The following is a 19,710-nucleotide window of genomic DNA, read 5'->3' on the forward strand; positions in this document are numbered from 1 at the left end:
AAGTAAACTATTAGACACCAATGTAAGTAAGTAGTGATGAAAGATCAAGTACAGGAGAAATGCATTAAAATATTCTTCAACTTTGCCCTTCATCAAATTTTAAATATTTGCAGGAAAAACTCAAGGGTAATCATTAAAAATATAAAATTAAATTTAAGAAAATCCCAAACACGTGGAAACATCAAAAATGAAAAAACAAAAAGAACAAAACCATCTCAGTCCAAAAACAGCAAGACCCATAAAGGATTAATAGGAAACAAAGGAAGTTCTAATGCCTTAATACATAACTGCCAAATGAATAAATGGTGGCAAAAATGAATGAGTTATTTCCAGCCTTTCCTCGCAATTTTAAATGCCCTTTTGCCAGGAAAATAATCATAGCACTGACAGGAACCTTAAGATTTCATCTGGTCCACCTGTAACCTGCCTTCTAAAGTAAAAAAAAAAAAAAAATCATTCCAGATAAATTCAAATATAAAATAGTTTAACTCCACAAGACAAACCCAAAGCAATTTTCCTACTTTTCTCTGGCTAACCTTTCTATCTAGCTAATCGACTAGTTGAAAATATTTGCCTAGCACACCGTGAGGCGCATGGCAGAGACCCAATTCCTGTGGCTCACCTGATTTGGGTTACCAGTGACACACACACAAAATCAGACTAAGTCAAATTGTAAATTAGTTTCTACTCTAAATTAGCAATGAACCCCTCTTAGGCACCTAATGTTTAAAGAAAAAACAATTTAAACAAATTAGGCACCATCAAATTCTCTGACATGTGCCACATCTTGACACACAGCCTCCTTGCATGTGATCTGGGCTGTCAGACTCAGGCCATGTGGAAAGGAATGTTCCCAGGGTTCAGCCCGTGCTCAGGCACCCGGGGAATCTGCCTAAGTGGGAAGAAGCATGCCTAAGGCTTTATCCAAAGCATCACCCTTTGAAAAATATTTTGCCTACAGCCCTTTTCCTAGAGTGAGCGGTCCTGTTCTAGGCTCTAACCTGTTCTAGGCTCTAACCCGTTCTAGGCTGTAACCCGGGGACGTCAGTGCTCCTGAATGCGCTCCCAGCCAGAGCCTTTTCTCGGGGTTGCAGCGGAGACACCAAAACGTATGGATAAGGAACGGGTGTGTGATGAACGGCATATGCCGGCAACAGCTGTCTTTTATTACACATTATCTAATATGAGAACTCTAGGTTTGGCAATTTGGCAGGCCTGCAAGCCACACATTCAATGACGACCGCTGATTAGACAAAGCTCCTTAACCCCTTGTTAGCCACTAATATAAAGATGCCTGGGGTTGAGTTTATGATTCCTCTTCTTTTGTTTTTAGTCAGAGGGCTTCAAAGATCAGGCATTAATATTCAAAACGGAATTTTTGCCGCTATGCGGTGATTTACAATGTCCCTCTTTAGGGGGAAGCCAACACTAAATATTTCAGCTGTCAGTTTGCAAAAGATCAGGGTAATCTGTAGCTCAGCCAGAGAGCCAGCAGACTCACAGGAGCTCAAAGTTCAATACTGCAGCCACTTCTGCTGCTAAGTAACAGATTGTTACTTCCTGGTCCCCACTGAGTGAATGCATTTCCGGAAAGTATTGGGGGTGGAGAGAGGACATATATTAACATGTTTCTTTTGTTTCTATTGTTTGTTTCAAAAGCCCAAATCCTGTGCCTTGTTCTCTTCTCCAGTCTCTGCTGAAATCTCCCTAATTCTTCCAGGAATCCAGGTTTGTTTGTTTTTTTTTGTTTTTTTTGTTTTTTTTTTCTGTTTCCCTTTTAACCCAGGAACCTTGAGTTAGCAGGGCTCTACAGACTATTCTAAGATACAGCAAAATAACGAAACCGTGTGCAATTTCCTAAGTCGTAAGTGCCCTTAAGGAACCCAAATAAACATCACAGCTTCCCAAGAAAGTCTCACTGTGGACTCATGAGCTTCTTTTCCAAGAAAAACTGTGGGCTATTCACTCAAGGCATGCCACAGTATGAATTAGAGAATACTTTTCCAATTATTTTGTAGTGAAATTAACACAGTGTTGTACCTAAAAGTATTCATTTAATGATCAAGATGCCTTGTTGCAGTTAGAAACTTGGGAGTTCGGGGTCACAGACGGGTGAACAGACAGAAATCATGTGAAAGCTTCTGCAGGGCAGAACCCATCCCAGAAATAGACACGTTCCAGAGTTTAGCACAAAATTCCGTATCAGAACTTTTAAGTGAATTCACCCTTTCTGAAGTTGCCTATTGAGTAATAATTCAATAACCTGGAGAACATCAGGCAAAGACAACCTGTGGTACCAGTGAAGCACATTCCAGTTTCTAACCCATTTGTCAGGTCCCTGGTTCTTAAACTGCCTTCCAACTGCAACCTACTACCCTTGAGGGAGCGGCCCAGAGGTACAATCACTACTCCTTTGTTATCACCACATTTATAAAGCCTATCTGTATTTCCTCCCGTCTCCTTCCCACACTGTTTCCCTTTGCAGGGATTTTTACCCCCAAAAAATATGTTCAGAAGTAGAAGCTGTACTGAGATGTCTGTCGCCTCCTACAAATACAGGTATTGAGATAAGAGGAACACACAGAAATCTATTTTTAAGCAATTCCAAGTGTAAACACCCAAATGCTTCCGAAGATTAATCTGAAACTACGTGCTCACCAGATACAGCTTTGCAGAAACCAAAGCCAACAATAACGAGAAGTATGAACTGTTGACGTCAGCCCTGAAAGTGTTGAAAATAACAGTGGGCAGAAAAACACCTGCTCATGTGGTTGCCTCACAGGGATCTTGTTGCCTGCGATTCAGGGAGTGCCAAATGGGTGATTATTCTCTACAAACCACTTAAAGGAAATGAACATCCATTTGGAAAAGCCTGAAATGTTGGGATAAACTTGCATCAAGTCTCATTGATGCTAACTGTACAGAATCATAAGTATCATGCAGAAGAGAGTTTTTGTTTTGCCTTCTTTTTTTCCTTAAAGTCATTCTCACAACAGGAAGAAAACACTGTTTGAATAGGAGTTTGCTATGGGAAAGAATAGGAGAAAAGGGAGAAGACGGGGCCTAAAAAGATGAGAACATCAGACAAATTTGTCGGTGTGAGAATGTGGGCATTTGTGTGTATATAGGTTAGATACCTATGCACAATGCATGTGTTCTGTATGCCCAAATCCCTCTCATTATCTCCTTCCAGTAACCTCGTACTGACTGCCTTCTTTTTAGTGGAAGCTATCTTCCCTCGAGTTTAAGACCAGATGTGACTCCTCCGTTTTCACTGCCTTTCACAGCCAAGTCCCCGGGTCTCCTCTCCATTCTGTCCATTTCCTTTTTCTCCAACTACTATAAAAGTTGGTCCCTCACTGCTAATCTCTACCCACGTACACACCATGTTTCTAGAGTGAGGTTCCTAAAACCCTCTACTGCTCAAACATGCCCAGTGGCTACCTGTGTTGGTCAAATCACTGCTTCCTCAGGGGAAGTGTTTAGTAAAGCAGCCCGCCGGCTTCTCGGCCTTTACGCTAAGATCAACGTAAAGGAGCCCAGCACCAAGGTCTCCACTCCCCTTCAACAGACACTTATTGGGTCTTCCAAACATAATAATGTGCTGTTACCTCAATGTGCCCTAAAGGCCCCGAGATCTGTGCCTTGGCATTAATTATTCCCTTGCTCTGGAATACCGTTCAGAACTGGAACATCCTATCCTTCAAGGTTATATTAAAAGACATGTCCTTGAATTAGAGCATTTATGTTGTGTAATGCCTATTTTGTTCTGCCTACTGAATTGTTAACCCTGAAAGGCCAGGAAATGCGTTCTTTTCATCTGTGTACCTTCTACACACTGCTCCATATCTGAAACCTGAATAAAGACCTTGGTGCTTCCTATAGCTGCTTTATTTTCAGACAGGCAGTAAATTGATAGAAATGTTCATCATTTGATTAAACGTAATGTCATAAAAGCACTTGCGCATTAAACGAAGATCAAAAATCCCAACCATGGCAAATTATGCCCTTATCTTCATTGTGAAAAATAACGAGGAATCAGCTGTATACATTGCTGAGAAAAGATCATGACTCGCCCACTATGCTCTAACTCTCTAATCCTGAAATTAGAAGGCTTAAGAGGAGCACATGATGTACATGGAGGATTGAAGGGCAAAAATTCATGCTTTAAAGCAATTCCAGTTCTGAATTCAGATATGTACTTGGAGCATCATAGCAAGTTATGTAACTAAAACCTGAAGAGGTGCTAGGGTTAAAAAATTATTTTAAAAATTGGAAATTGTAGAATCAAAGAAACGAAAAATAAACTCAGCTGGACATGGATTTTCCTAAGCGAGTTTTCATCTCTAGGGAAATCCCTTACAATAAAAATAAAAATGATAACACGATGGTTGAGCACCAACTTTGCATCAGGCGCTGTGTTAGGCACGGCGCATTTTCTTCACTTACGCCAAAGAAGAGCTCCTTAGGGTGGTTCTATTATTATCTCCATTACAGAGAAAAGAACGAAGTCTTAGGCAAGTGGCTTGCCCAAGGTCCCACCAGCTAGCAAACAGCTGAGCTGGTACTCAATCTGCCAGTTTATCCAGTAAAAGCCTTCATTCCCAATGGCATTAGGTATGTACCTGTGCCCCTGCACTGAAAATAATTTAGTCAACAAACACTGTCCTGGAGAAAAGGTACTCTCATTCCATTGAAAATGACTATCACAGAGTGAGGCTGGGAGGCATAGAATCAATGGGACACATACAGGGGGAAAAGATCAATGATTCTCAAACGGGCCACATCTGCATGCACTCTCTAAGTTTGATGCCCTTAACGATTTTCATTTTACCTGAACACCTCTTCAAATGAGAAAAACAATCTTCTTTTAAGTTTGGCCTTGAAAACAATATTTTATTATGGTCTTAAATCTTTTGGACTAGTCCATGAGCAACCTGGGCTTCTTAGCTGCGTCCTCCCCCATACTCTTAAGTGACTAATTCCAAGCCTCTAAAGTACAAGTTCAGTGCAAAGTCAGATAAACATATCACTCTGCTCCCAAGAGAACAGGAAAACTCTGAAAGTACAAAATAGTAATCATACCTGCTTTCTTCCCCGAGGCAAAGTGGCCACTGTGTCTGCCAGCATTTGAATCCTTCTATTATCATCCATTCGGAAGCTGCCTGTGAGTGTAGAGTCAGAGTTATAAGATGGACCAGCACAGTAGTCCACCAGATTGCCATTGCTGTTCTGTTGCAGGAGCCTTTGTAAAGACATTGTGAATAAAGATTACTCCAGCTAGCACATGGTTGAGTGGCCTTGCAGGATGGGGGAAGCTAAAAACTCTAACCCTCTGACAAGTAATCAAAAGTAGCAAAGCAGAAAGAGCCCATGTGACTTCTGTGGTTTTAGGTACTTGTTACACAAACCCTATCTTGCAGTTCACTCCCATTTCTCAATGCCTTTTTTCTTTAAGCCCCTGGGAGAAACAATACTTTTACCGTTAAAAAAAATCAACTTATTATTTTCTCTTTCAAAAAACCAGAACTCTTATGCTTTTATGAGCTGTGGCAAGTTGTGTTCAAAAAACCATCTGCCTTATTTTAAAAGGAAGAAAGAAATATTTCCCCAAGTTCTGCCATTTGCTACCCACCCATTCTCCTACTTAATATGGGCAGTTCAATGTCAAAGTCAAGATACGCATTCAGTTCTTGTGGATATAAGCAAGAATTACAGGGTCCAGTCATAATGTTCTCTTACAAAGTCCTTGTAATGTACTTTCCCCAAAGTACACCCTAGCTCATTAATGTTCATCAAAAAGGCATTATATCTGCCACTTGGATAACCATTCAGCATTCTTCCAGTTGCCCTTCTACTACTTTGTCCTGACTAAAATTATCCATCATCTTACAAGGAACAATGGGAGGAGAAGACCAGCACGTTCAGAGCTCAAAGTTGACCCTCTCTTAGACTGGACTTTGCTGCAGTATCAGCCTGTGGTCCTCGGGGAATAATGGAAAGAACAGGAAGTTATCAGGCAAACCAAGGTGGCGCAAGAATGTTTCTTGTTGGTCCCGGCATGAATATGGGTCAAGGACGCCATCATGAAGTACTCAAGATCACAGATACTTTTTTTGGTGGGGGTTTGAGACCTGTAGTTTTGAGACAACTGGTTTCAGAGGAGGAGCGGGGATGTAAGTAGAGAAAAGAATCAAAACAAAAACCAAAAAAAGAAGTTTTACCTACTAGAAAAAGTCAACTGTGATTTTCAAAATAATTGTGAAGGTCAGTAGTAGGATGTAAAGGAGTTAGGAAGTTTTGAACTAAAATGGAGGTCAAGGTAAATCCAGGCCGAACAGAAGCTGCCAAATATAAAGGGTAAAATCTTGAACAAAACGATGTTTCTAAAAACATAAAAATATCTAAATCAGGTATTACAACTGCATTTGCCTTCAGGGCCCAGATGGGTAAAATAATATAACATAAATGTGTAAAACAAAAGAGAGTGGTAGAGACTTTGACAACTAAAGAATGTGTCAGTTATGAAGACATTTATGTGGTATGTGTGTGTATGTGTGTGTGTGTGTGTGTGAGAGAGAGAGAGATTTTAAAACATCTCCAGGCTATGAGGTACATGACTTAAATCAACACTATTAATTGAGGACAGCAGTGCACCTGCCCCCTCAGAATTTTATAAAGTTAAGTAAATATTTTCATATTTCAAAATGCCAAATGGAAATTATACACTTGCCTGATATAAGGCCATATAGCAAAATGACAACGAAGCATTACAGATGGATGCCAAAATTGTATCAATTTAATTTGTTATGCTGACCTTAGCTAATATAAATTATAGAAGTTTATTATTAAATTAAGAAATTAGAAAAAAAAGCTTTACTTATTTTATGACATTTGTTTAAGAAGGAGAATCTTTCAAATAATAAGATCCATTGCTGTGCAACCAGAGACAAAGGCAGAGCTGACATTCAGTCAGTATATACCAGATTGGTCAGTCTTGTTAATTATATATTTAGGACCTGGCCTATTTTGATTGGCCAGTTCCCTTCTCTGATTGTCAAAGTCTTGTGTCATACCAGTTATTAAATATTTTTAATAACATCCTCCATCAAAAATAGCCTTTGTGATAAAATGTGGAGAAATACTAATATTTTCATACAAATATGACTTCAAGCCTCAAACCCTTGATTCACAAAGGTGTTCTACTATTTACAATTTATTTGTTCTATAGAATTTCCCTCAGAGTAATTACACTATTCTGAACTCTCTTCCTCTTCATCCTCCCCTTTATTTTATAAAGCTGATTCAGAAAATAAATCAGATCAATCTATCTACCTACTCAAAAGATTTCAAAATTGCCTCATTGTCCACAAAATAAAATAAAATAAAACTTTTAAAAAGTCCAGTTCTTATCTAACTTTATTCTCTGAAATGTCATATCATTTTTTTCAGATCTTTCTTTTGAACTTAACATATAATATTTAGATTACACCTGGAAAGTAAGAGCCAATTTGTATCTTTAAATGTATACTCGTGTCCTATGTATAGAAAGCATTCAAGCAATGTTTGTTAACAAAAAGGGGAGGGAAGTAGATATTTAACAAAAATGAATTAATATTCATCTAAAGCACCAAAGAAGAAAAACTAAACTGGTAGAAAATTCTTGTATTATGGACCCATAGTCCAAAGAGCCACAATCTTACATAAAGAGAAATCTGAGAGATGCAGAAAGAATCTCTTTTAAAATATGTCTGTCATGGGGCACCAGGGTGTCTCAGTCAGTTAACTACCTGAATTTTGGTTTCAGCTCAGGTCAGGATCTCATGGAGTTGGAGCTCTGCATCAGGCTCTGTGCTCTCTGTCCCTCCCCCACTCATGTTCCCTCCCTTCCGCTTTCCTTTCCCTCTCCCATTTCTCTCTCTCTCTCTCTCTCTCTCTCTCATCTATCTCCTTCTCTCTCTCAAAATAAATAAGCTTAAAAATATATATATGTCTGTCGTCTACTCAGAAAGCTAACATCCCATTATTGGGGGGGGGGACATTCTTATTCGAGGCATTTTTTCATAACTATGCAAATACTCGTGGATTGAGTTAAGTTTTAGTACAAATGAATTGAACCCTGAGGAGCTGGAACATGGGCAAGATGTGATAGAGGCCTCTGAGAAGGGTATATACCTAGAGGACGGAACATAGAAAGTCAGGAGGGTCTAGAAGGCAAACTTGGCCAATTCCGTAACACCCATTAAACTCATAGACAGCTATAAGAAGGTTAACAACAGCGGTTTCAGAGCCTAACTTTTTGGATTCAAATCCTGGCTCTGCAAGTAGCATTTGACCTTGGAAAAGTCATTTATTCTTTCTTCTATGGACTGAATTGTGCCCCACTATACTCATATGCTGAAGCTCCAAACCCCAGTGTGACTGTATTTGGAAACAGGACCTATAATTAAGGAGGTAATTAAAATTAAATGAAGTCCTAAGGTGGAGTCATGATCCAATAGAATTGATGTCTTGATAAGAAAAGACATCAGAGAGCTAGTGCCTGCTAGCTTGCTCTCTTGTCTCTCTGCCATGTGAAAACATAGGGAGGGGGTAGCCGTCTGCAAGCCAGAAAGAGAGGAAAGAGAGCTCTCACCAGGAACCCAATCTATGGGCACCTTGATCTTTGACTTTCCACCCTCTAGAACTGTAATAAATTTCTATTGTTTAAGCCACCCGGTCTGTGGTATTTGTTATTACAGTATTGGTCCAAGCTGACTAATACACTCTCTAAACCACAGTTTTTACATACCTAAAATAAAAATTTGTAGGGAAGAACAGATAAAATAGTCCATGCATAGCACTTGGTTCAAAGTAGAGTATTATTATTGAATTTTAAGTAATAAGAATTCAAAAGGAAAAACTTCAAAGGAAATTACTTTAATTCCCTATGAAATGCCTTATCTACTACCAAATGCTCATATATGCAGCAAGGGTGAGCAGTCTAAAGGCCAGAGTACATGTGAAAACCCTTGCTGTCCTGTACCATTTTGCAATGCTTGCAAAACACTGTCAGAGCCAACGTCAGAAATTTCTGGGTTTCCGTTACCCCTAATTCATCTATTCATTAGAGTAGATATGGGACAGAAGGAAATGGCTGCTCAAAAAAAAAAAAAAAAAAAAGAAAAAAAAAGAAAAACCCAAGAATTCCTTTGTGTCCTTCAGGTTTTAAGACAGTTGTTGGGTTTATTTTATTTTGGCTGTTTGCCTTTATTTGCACAAGAAGTCTTCATTTGCTTCCTGGAAAACCATAGGGTTTTGTTTTGGTTTGGTGTTTGGCTTTGCTTATTTGTTTTATTTTTGCGTTTTGCCTTCATTTACACAGGAAGCCCTTATTTGGCTACTTGCACTGACATAGACACAGGTTATAGTCACACAGACAATATTTGAGTCTTTTATGTTTGAGTTTATGTAAGGTAAATTTAATTTGGTAGGGCTACTCTCATATCTGAGAGCTGACTAACAGTGACAACTGGTTTGTCCTATTTCTCACCTATTTGTGTGATTGGACTGGGTGGATGGGTGTCTCTATCTTCCTCAAAAACTCTGTGTGGGTCCCTGGGATTCTGAGAGAGTTGCTTAAAGGGAATTCTCCTTCTTCAGAAAAAGGTAAACGACAATCAGGGCTGGCTCTGAAAAATAACAAGCTCAGGAAAGGGAAATAATAGACACAGAGATCATGAAGTCCCTATGTTAGAAACCCTAATGTGGATACAAACCAAATATTAGCTTCAAGTTGTGACGTACTTATTTAAAACCACACACACACACGCAAGACTTTAAATCTAATATAAATAATAGTTAACAATAGATCATATCCATTATGTTTTATTACAAGTACAAGGAAATTTTCTGACCTATTAAAGCTTAATCCAACCAGTCATGAAGCTATGGGTAGACTATAGTGCCACCTAAGAGATTTAGCTGCTGAATTCATCTGGGGTCCTAAACAGATTATCTGGATCAGTTGTTCATGAATCCATTCAGTAAGATAATTTCAAGCCTTATTTCAAATGTAAAAACAGATTATCTTTGTGCATTCATTTTGTGCATTTATCGCATAGAAACATAATTAACTGCTTTTTAAAAAAATTTATTTACATCATTTTACCTACTTCAGGTTTAGGGAGCGTGCTCTGAGCAGGATGGGAATATGCCAAAGATGGGTCTCTAAGAAGGTCCATGTTAAAGGTATAAAGTTGTATGTGGGCCACTTTGAGGTGATACCTATGTGTGTAGGTTTTATCCCGGATCTCTGTGGGTGTGTCAATACATCTATACAAAATGCTTTGTAGGTACGAAGGACTTAAGTCTTCAGGACACAGTCTCTACAAATTATTTTATTTATTTTAGTTATTTATTTAATTTGAGAGAGAGCGCGCACGAGAGAGAGCACTTGTGCGTGCATGCATGGGAGGGAGGGGCAGAGGAAGAGAGAAAGACTCTCAAGCAGGCTCCACACTGAGCGCAGAGCCCAACGCAAGGTTGGATCCCAGGACTCCGGGACCATGACCCGAGCTGAAAGCAAAAGTCCGAGCTCAACCAACTGAGCCACCCAGGCACTCCCCTACAATACCTTTAAGACTGTACTCCTCAGAATGTAAGAAGATCCTTGAGTTACCCGGAGGAGAAAGGTGTGCCAGCTTCTGGAATTTCCAGCCCTGACTTGAACCACAGTAGCTCCATCTTTATTTGCTTTGTACTGTGTTCCTCCTCATACCACATGGTTTCCTTGGCTTAAAAAACGAAAGCTACAGGCTTATAGAACAGAGAAACGAATCACAACACATACTGTGTGAAAAATAATAGCCTGTTAAGTCACTCGTTAAGAAAGTGTCAGTCTGCAAATGAGTTTCCCGGTATTCACAGACATGGCTCTCTTTTGGAGGGAAAAACACTACCAGTGAGATAGTTAGGGTTCACGGGGACAAGCCCCAAATGAAAAACATTGTGTACCTGAGGCGCTTTCTGTTGCCTACTCCTGTGAAACTGTTTCTCCTCCGGGACAGAACCAGAAAAGAGCCACAATGCAGCCTTATATACAAGCCAGACTTAAAATGGGAGACCCCGGCTCCAAACCACACCAATGAGCTTCCTGAATTGCCTGTCAGTATTGACCAATCAGAACAAGGCCCTTCCAACCTTTTTGCAGAAGGGCATTTTCTGTATGGGAAGCCTGCCTGACTGGGGTCTGTCTGTTGGTGCCGTTGCTCCTGTAACAATAGTAAAGACTCTTTAAGCGTGAACACAAAGTAACGAGTGATCAGTAGCCCAAGGATCCGTAATTCTGGATTTGCTGAAAAAAGTTTTTAAACTACTTTTTTTTCCCCATGAATTTATTAAGAGAAAGGTGAAGATGCTTTAAGCAAACTGAAGTACATTTTCATCCTAAAGAAGTCATTCTCTGATATGAAGATGCCTTTCTCAGAAATATAAAGTCTCTAAGAGAAATAAATTGGCCACCTCATTACCAGAATATTTTCCTTGCTTGAGGATTATTATCTTAAAAAAAAAGTAGCTATTTTTTTTTCTTTTAAAGTTGCTTCATTAGGGGCGCCTGGGTGGCGCAGTCGGTTAAGCATCCGACTTCAGCCAGGTCACGATCTCGCGGTCCGTGAGTTCGAGCCCCGCGTCAGGCTCTGGGCTGATGGCTCGGAGCCTGGAGCCTGTTTCAGATTCTGTGTCTCCCTCTCTCTCTCTGCCCCTCCCCCGTTCATGCTCTGTCTCTCTCTGTCCCAAAAATAAATAAAAAACGTTGAAAAAAAAAAATTTAAAGTTGCTTCATTAATAAAGCATTTGGGGTATGACCAACACGTTTAAACATAAAGGTCAAAATATGTATTGTTTTTTATTCTAACAACCATAAAATAGGTGAAAAGTATCAGCTACACCTAATAAAAATTACTTCAGTAAAGTATGTGGTTTCCATTTGAACATAGGGGTAATTCACTGAAATGAGTTCATTCAGATCCATTTGAGTCAAAGAATAGGACCTTAAGCATGTGGGCAAGAAGATAAAATATTTACAAATAGATAATATATACATATGTGTGTATACATAGATGAGTGTGTGTGCGAGAGAGAGAGAGAAACTATAATCTTTATTGGTGATATGGTTGCATAACTAGAATATCCATGACAATCTGCAAGCCACTGAAAAGTAGACTCAGTAGACGGTTTTCTTAAGTGTGAGTTTCAAAGGATACCATATAAAGAGAAATGAATTTATCATACTGCAGCAATGGATGAAAAGAACTGAAATAACGGGGGAGAGAAACATTATCAAAAGAGCCAAAAACCATAAAATAGGAATGAACCTAGCATGTTTAAGATTTTATGAAGAACATTATAAAATCCAGACTAAGGAAAAGAAACACCATGTTCCTATATGAGAAGAGTCCTTCTTATAAAGATATCTGTAAATTTCCTAAAGTATTCAATGTACTGCACATCAAAATCCCCACAGGTTTTGTTAGCTTGTTTGTTTATAACATTTTATATATGTTCTTACACTCCTCTGAACAAGAAAGTACACAAGACTAGCGGAGAAGAATTTGAAAATAATAGTGGTAGGTAAGTATGGGAATTGAGAAAACTATCGTACCTGAGTATCAAAAAATATCATAGGAGTTAACACCATCAAATAGAATAGGTCAATAAAAAGAATATTAACAAATAGAATATTGTCAAATGGAAAGAGAATCCCAAACATATCCATGCATATTCAGGTATTATATCATTAAAGCAATTAATTTCATTAGGAAAAGAATAGACTCTTCAATAAATGTGGTTGCTACCCATGTGGAAAAAAAATAAGTGATAGTATTTTATTACGATGAATAATAAATTCCAGATGGTTTAAAAAGTTAAACGTAAGAAAAAAAATTTACATATATAAAATAGTAGTGGAAAATATAGAATATTATAGTAAGATCAGGTTGGGAATGGTTTTCCTAACAATATAAAAGTCCAGACAGCATTAGCAAAATAAAGATTAAAAATTTATGTCCAATGAAAACTATAATGAACATAGGTCAAAGCTAAATGGCAGATACCAAGAAATTGTTTGTGATGCGCAATTGATTACAGAAGAAATACAAGGCATCGACACATTTATTAAAGGATATTCAAACATGTTAGCAATCAGGAAAGTAAAACTTGAAATACTAGACACTAATTTTACCCACCAGATAAACAAAAAATAAGAATGGATAATACCTAGTACTGGTTAAGTTACAGTTAAGTGGACTCTTAGAACTTTGTAAGAATATAAATCAATAAAGCTTTATTAATAATTTGACAGTATTGGAATCAAAATATACACACCAGGAATTCTACTAAGAATTTACCATACAGAGGTACTCTTAACACATGCAGAAAACAGTACAAAAATGTTTCTTGTGACATCGTTTGTAATTATGAAAAATTGGAGTTTTAAATGTATATATATTGGGAAGTGTCTAAGTAACTGATGATAATTCCATGGAATATTCTGCACCCATTAGAAAATACAAAATAAATATGTACATGCATAAAGATCTTTAAGGGAAATAAAGCAAGAGAAAAGAATAATGTGCATAATAGGATCCCATGTTTGTTCCTTAAAAAAAGATCATTTATGTAGATGTGCACAAACATATGCCAACCTGTGAATACTGGTTACTGCTGGAGAAGGTGCTGTGGGGGCAAGGGAGGAGGGGTATGAAAGAAGCCCTACAAAATTTAGTCTATGTGTTTTGAACCTTTAATAACAAATATGCATTCCTATACTAGTCGGTCAACTTAAAAAAATACCAACAATTCACAGAGAATGTTAAAAAGACAATCACCTTTTGTTGATAATAATATCTTAGCATTTTCAAGGTCACCATACCTGTTTAAGCTTATTGATGAGAATTATTGGATGTGTGGTGTTTGTTCACAGCCTACGATTTTGCTTTATTTAATGGGATATTTTGCACCCATTTAGGGAATTCTTTCATATTTCTTTATCATTTTCTGTCAACCAACTAAACTTCTTCCTCAGGAAGGACCGCTGGACTCCCCACAACATAGTGTAGTAAAGGAGAGGAACACAATCACAAGCCACTGATTTTTATGCAAGTAAAGGGCACCGGTTGGTCCTATTGAAACCCCCTCCTAAATGGCAGAACTGCCAAGTTCAGTTCTCATTAGTCTTCTATTACCCCTCCCCTTCCCCACCACACACGCATAGCTCCATTTCAAAACCCAGATCTTTCATCAAAATTCAAGGTAAACAAGTGACAGTGTTTCTTCTTTTTCCCTCAGTGAACACCTTGCATCACCCTCAGTACTCAGCTTTTTCTTAACTCGCCCAGGGGCTGCAGGCAGTGCCACACCACAGAATGGGGAAGGGTTTCGGAACTGTAGAAGGGAGCTTCTTAGAAAGCAAGACACCTGTCTGGGACTGGAATTTTGCATACTACTTGGAAGACTAAAATACCTACTTGCTAGGTAGGTAATTTCCTCCTGGCCTTTGAATAAAATCCAAACTCCTTAGCCTGCCCTTTGAGGTTGTGTATATTCTGGTAGATCCTATGACCTCATATCATACCACACCCTGGTTACACTGGCCTTTCTTCTGACCCTCCAACAGAAAGCAGTTCCTCCTCAGGGCTTCTTGCACTCACTTTTCTCTATGCCCAAAACAGTGCTCTCCCCACCATCTTCAGGTGGCTTGTCCTCTGTCTCTTCAAAGTTCAGCTCAAGTATTGCCTCTTGGAGAGGCCCAAACTATTCCTAACTGAATGGATAAAGGTGTTAAATAAGCCAGTCCAAGCAGAACAACTCTGGGAGGGAGTGTGCACCTTGGAGTGTCCTAAGTAGACAGCTCTCCAATCTACTGAACACCTGGAGCTGCCTGGATTGACCTTACTGCCTGTAAGGGACTTGCTTTTGACAATAGCAAGAGAGGCAGCAGAGAAAGGCTAGCAGGAAGCAACTTAATGGAGTGTACTTCACCTTCTCCATTTTGGCTTTTAGAGTCTAGAGAGATGGGGTGTGTGTGTACGTGTGCATCAGAAGGAAATACAGAAGAACAATAAGGTAACTCTTAGAATATCAGAATTCTCTATTTTACTTCCATCCCTGTCTACTTACAAAAAGAAGGAAAGACATGAAATCTTAATTTCTCTGAGATCCAAATGTAATACAGGGAAGGACAGTGTATTAGTCATTTCCTTGTGCCCATAAAGTTATGAACAGAGCTGGCTAAAATGGGCATCTATAAATTTTTCCTAACTATTATTTAATGGAAATAATAAAGTCAGACAGACACTGTACAAGGTAGTAAGCACAGGAGACAAACCAATGACAACGCATCCTTCTTTGGTAAATCCATAGTTAGAATCTTCAATATAGAATCAACTAAATATACAACTGAAAAAACATATATATCCTTGAAGTCATAAGAAAATACTAGCTGAATTTACCGAATGTTAGACTGGAAGGAACCTAAGAGTCATCTCATCTAACTCCCTTAATTTTGGGGTAACAACAACAACAACAACAACAAAAACAACAACTAAGCCCTGGAAAATGTAAGTCTCACTGAAGAGACAGAGTAATTTCATGGCAGAACTATAAGTAGACTGCTTGGTATCCTTCAATCCTACAAGCATTTACTGAGTACATAATCATAGTAACATCTTGGCAATGTCTGAAGTGTTTACTCTCATAAAAATCATAAGAATAGTATTATATTTATCATTATTTTTCAGATGAAGCTCACATACTTGCCTAACCTTACACAAAGAATATCCAAGACAGTCAGGATTAAAATCCACAGCAGACATTTCCAATGATAACAACATTAACCACTATGCAATATTGCTTCCCCAAAATTGCTCTAACACTATGGGGACATAAAGATGAGCCAGACAGGACCTTGCCCTCATGGAGTTCAGAATCCAGACATATAGGGAAAAGTCTCTCAGAATGATAGCAATTAAAACAATAATTCAAGGGGCACCTGGCTGGCTCAGTTGGTTAAGCGTCCGACTTCAGCTCAGGTCATGATCTCGTGGCTTGTGACTTCAAGCCCCGCGTCAGGCTCTGTGCCCGGGCACAGCTCAGAGCCTGGACCCTGCTTTGGATTCTGTGTCTCCTCCTCTCTCTGCCTCTCCCATGTTCATGCTCTGTCTCTTTCTGTCTCTCAATAGTAAATAAACGTTAAAAAAAATTTAAAAAAATAGATCTAAAAAATACTATGGATTTACTAAAGAGGGACCAATTATTTCCTCTACTGTAGCTCAGTTCATTCCCCTAAGAAATTTACAATCTAGATACAGTGGTCTGATTTGTACATAATTAAATCATAATAAAAGGAAGAGTACCACAGGGACTGAACTGTGTCTCCCCCCCAAAATAATGTTGAAGTCCTAACCCTTGGTACCTGTGACCTTATTTATTAGAGTGTCTTTGCATACGTAATCAAGTTAAGATGAAGATTTAGGGTGGGCCCCAATCCAGTATTATTACCCGTGTCCTTATAAGAGGAAAACATCATATTGAAGGGAGACACATAGGAATCACACAATGTAGCAGAGACAGATTTTGGATTTCTAAGCTTTGTGGGTGCAAGTCAAGGGACACCAGGGATGAAAGGGCACCACCAGAAGCTGTGAAGAGAAAAGGAAGGGTTCTGCCCAGAGTCTCAGAGGACACATGGCCCTGATGACACCTTGATTTCAAACTTCTAATTTCTAGAACTGTGAGAGAGAAAAAAAAAAAGTCTGAGTTAAGCGGCTAAGTTTGTGGTAACTTCTCATGGCAGCCCTAGGAAACGCATACACATCCATTCTTCCTTATATTTAAAGAAAGTATAACAATATTAAAAGTGGAATGTGTGGTCAATCTCAAGAGCAGGTGGTTATTCAGCCCCTCCTTGATCTGGGTGCTGATTCAGAACACAGCGAAAGGTCTGTGAAGTGACAAGTATTGACATTTTATACACAAATTCACGACAAGGAATTATGCTGAATTTGGAAACAATGATACTTTCTCTTTAGCCAAGCACTGATCATTCTTTTTTACTAATCACCTGGATGGGGCTGGGGAGAAGGTTGTGAAATGAATGATCTAACCTAAGATAGGTAGACAGCTGGCCTAGTTCCCAAAACAAAAGCCTTGGGAAATTGCCAAGAAGTCCGGACGCTAAGCTTCTGGAGGCAGCCAGCTAGGGTTTTTCCCTCCCCACTGATGGAAAAATACAGGAACTACTGCTTCTCTGGACGAACACCTGATCATATGGTCCTGCCAGTGTCAGCCAGAAAGTGGTCCACATTTCTTGTTGAGCAAGGATATGATCTACTTAAGAGTACTGATTTCCAGTGTTGAGCAAGCCTATCAATTACTATATATATATATATATATATATGCCCATTTGCACCTCTGACTGCAGAGGAAATTGTTAAGATAAAAGTAAGTGAGGACCCAATAAGGACAGTAGCAATGACTTAGGCTCCAGAAGATCTTGTTTCCTTCCCCAGCTCTGCCACCTACCAGCCTGAGGGCTTTGGCAAAGTCAGTGACAATCTGGGGTACGTTTCTCCATGGACTCAATGCCGGGGGAAATGCCACATCATTATGTGGATCAAAATAAATGACATAGGAAATGGAATAGGAATGGAATAGGAATGACATAGGAATGGAATAAATGACATAGGGAATGGAAGATCTATGAGATTGTAGTCTTACAAGAATTTAAGGGTTTTAAAGTTCCCTAGAGGATGCTAGAATTTGATGCACAACCTACACTCTTCTGGTACCATATTTCTAAAAACCACTTTGGTCCACTTCCATTATACACACCATAGCAGTGAGAACGTAGTATTTCAAACCCAGGGATGCCATCACATCAGCTACAGAGTAAGCTTCAGAGTCCTTCACATAGTTTGTGGCCCCTTCCTCGGCCTGTATCCAGGACCCTTTCACAGCTGTGTATCCCTGTGTGTGACCTTACACGTACAGTGCTTATGAAAGGAGTAAGGCCAACCTTTCGGCTTGAGCTCTTAGGCCCCTGGGCAAGTTACTGAACTGATCTGTGTGCTATTGTCCTCACCTATAAAATGGGACTAGTTATACTGCACATCACCAAGGAAAACACAAGAGTACACAGAACCTAGTATTGTTCAGTAAATGCTTCCTGAAACCATTATTACTCATACTGTTTACTCATATTGGCCTGCCAGCCACCCTGGACTGCTGTGTTCCTTCTATACACATGGTTTTTTCCAACTTCTTACCTTTGTTCACAACACATTGTTCACCTGAATCTACCTACACCAGCTCTATCCGTAGAAATCCAACCCATCCTCCCAGGCCTGACTTAAATACCCTATCTTTCACGAAGCGTTGCCCGACGTCCCCAAGCAGATATGAGCATCCAAAACACATTTTTGGGGATCTCTCTTATGATGAATCACATTTCCTCCTCTCCCTTAATAAGTCGTGAGCTCACCTCTCCACCCCCCCTCCCCAGGATAGAATTCTTTCCTCATTCATCTCTGTATCCTTCCAGCTAGCACTTGGAAGAGTGACTTTCTCATAAGAGCTGCTCAGTAAGCATTTGATGAATGCATTCATAACCTGCCCAAAGCTCTGGCAGTTGATTTATTCTCCTGGTGGTTCTTTACTCTGGGCAATGTAGGCATTTAATGAATAATAGTTACTGTGTTTTCAATATCCATGTGTAATTTATGTTTTCTGGATTGTTTGGCTTAATTGTAATGAGTGTGAAATAATTTGGTAGTTTGAAAGGAAAACTTAATATGGTAATAATATACATTTTATACTTTATTTCTGTGCTGGTAAAGTGCCATCAACTGCCATTGAAATACTATACTTTTCAAGGAAAACTTCCACGTTAAATGTACCCATAGACGGTAAGAAGCATCCTAATATCAGAAATGTAAACTGTGGAAAAGATATGCATCAGAATTGAAGAAGTGTAATTAGGGCTCCTTTCTCCCAGTATAGACCCCTCAGTGCTCCGAGATGTACACACTTTATAAATTAGACTCACCTAGCCAGTCCTGTAGGGCAGAATGCAGCCTCTCACTTTGTTTCAGACTTCTCTTTTTCTACTTGATTGAACCTCATGTTTTGTCACTTCTGCCTCTAGAATGTCTAACGTCTAACATCTGACCACCTACCTGCCTCTTCCAAGCTCGGGCCCTGGGTCCAGCAGCCTACAACACAACAAAATGGTAGGCAACTGATCTCCCTACGTACAGTCTCCCCCAACCCAACTATTCCTGTCTGACTGTGTCATACCTCAGGCCTACTGAATAAAGTTTTCACTTCTTAGCCTGGCATTAAAAATCAGTCAGAATCTAATCCTTACCTAATTTTCCAATCTTAGCTTTTAATCCAAATAAATTTAGAGTCCCTAAGGTGTGAAAGCCTTCCTCCTGAGAATATACCTAACATTGTCATACCTCAGCATCTTTGTTTAAACTCTCCCCTCTTCCTGTGTCTGGGTGGCTCAGTCCGTCGAGCATCCAACTTTGGCTCAGGTCGTGATCTCACAGTTTGTGAATTTGAGCCCAGCATCGGGCTCTGTGTTGATAGCTCAGAGCCTGGAACCTGCGTCATATCTGACATCTCCCCCTTTCTCTGCCCCACTCGTGCTCTGGCTCTCTCTTTCAA

At 39.3% G+C, this 19,710-nt stretch overlaps 1 protein-coding gene across 1 annotated transcript in view; it reads right to left on the reverse strand.

Annotated features, from left to right (window-relative positions):
• LOC122226143 (cytohesin 1 interacting protein) overlaps nucleotides 1–5,346 on the reverse strand; it is a 32,916-nt gene extending 27,570 nt beyond the window's left edge. Inside the window, exon 1 of the mRNA XM_042948839.1 lies at nucleotides 5,086–5,346. Coding sequence (XP_042804773.1) covers nucleotides 5,086–5,259 — 174 coding nt within the window. The 5' untranslated portion in view covers nucleotides 5,260–5,346. The remainder of the gene's footprint in view (nucleotides 1–5,085) is intronic.
• Between the last annotated feature and the right edge of the window lie 14,364 nt (nucleotides 5,347–19,710).

This window comes from Panthera leo, chromosome C1, assembly GCF_018350215.1.
Source record: "Panthera leo isolate Ple1 chromosome C1, P.leo_Ple1_pat1.1, whole genome shotgun sequence".
In the NCBI taxonomy this organism is placed as follows: domain Eukaryota; kingdom Metazoa; phylum Chordata; class Mammalia; order Carnivora; family Felidae; genus Panthera; species Panthera leo.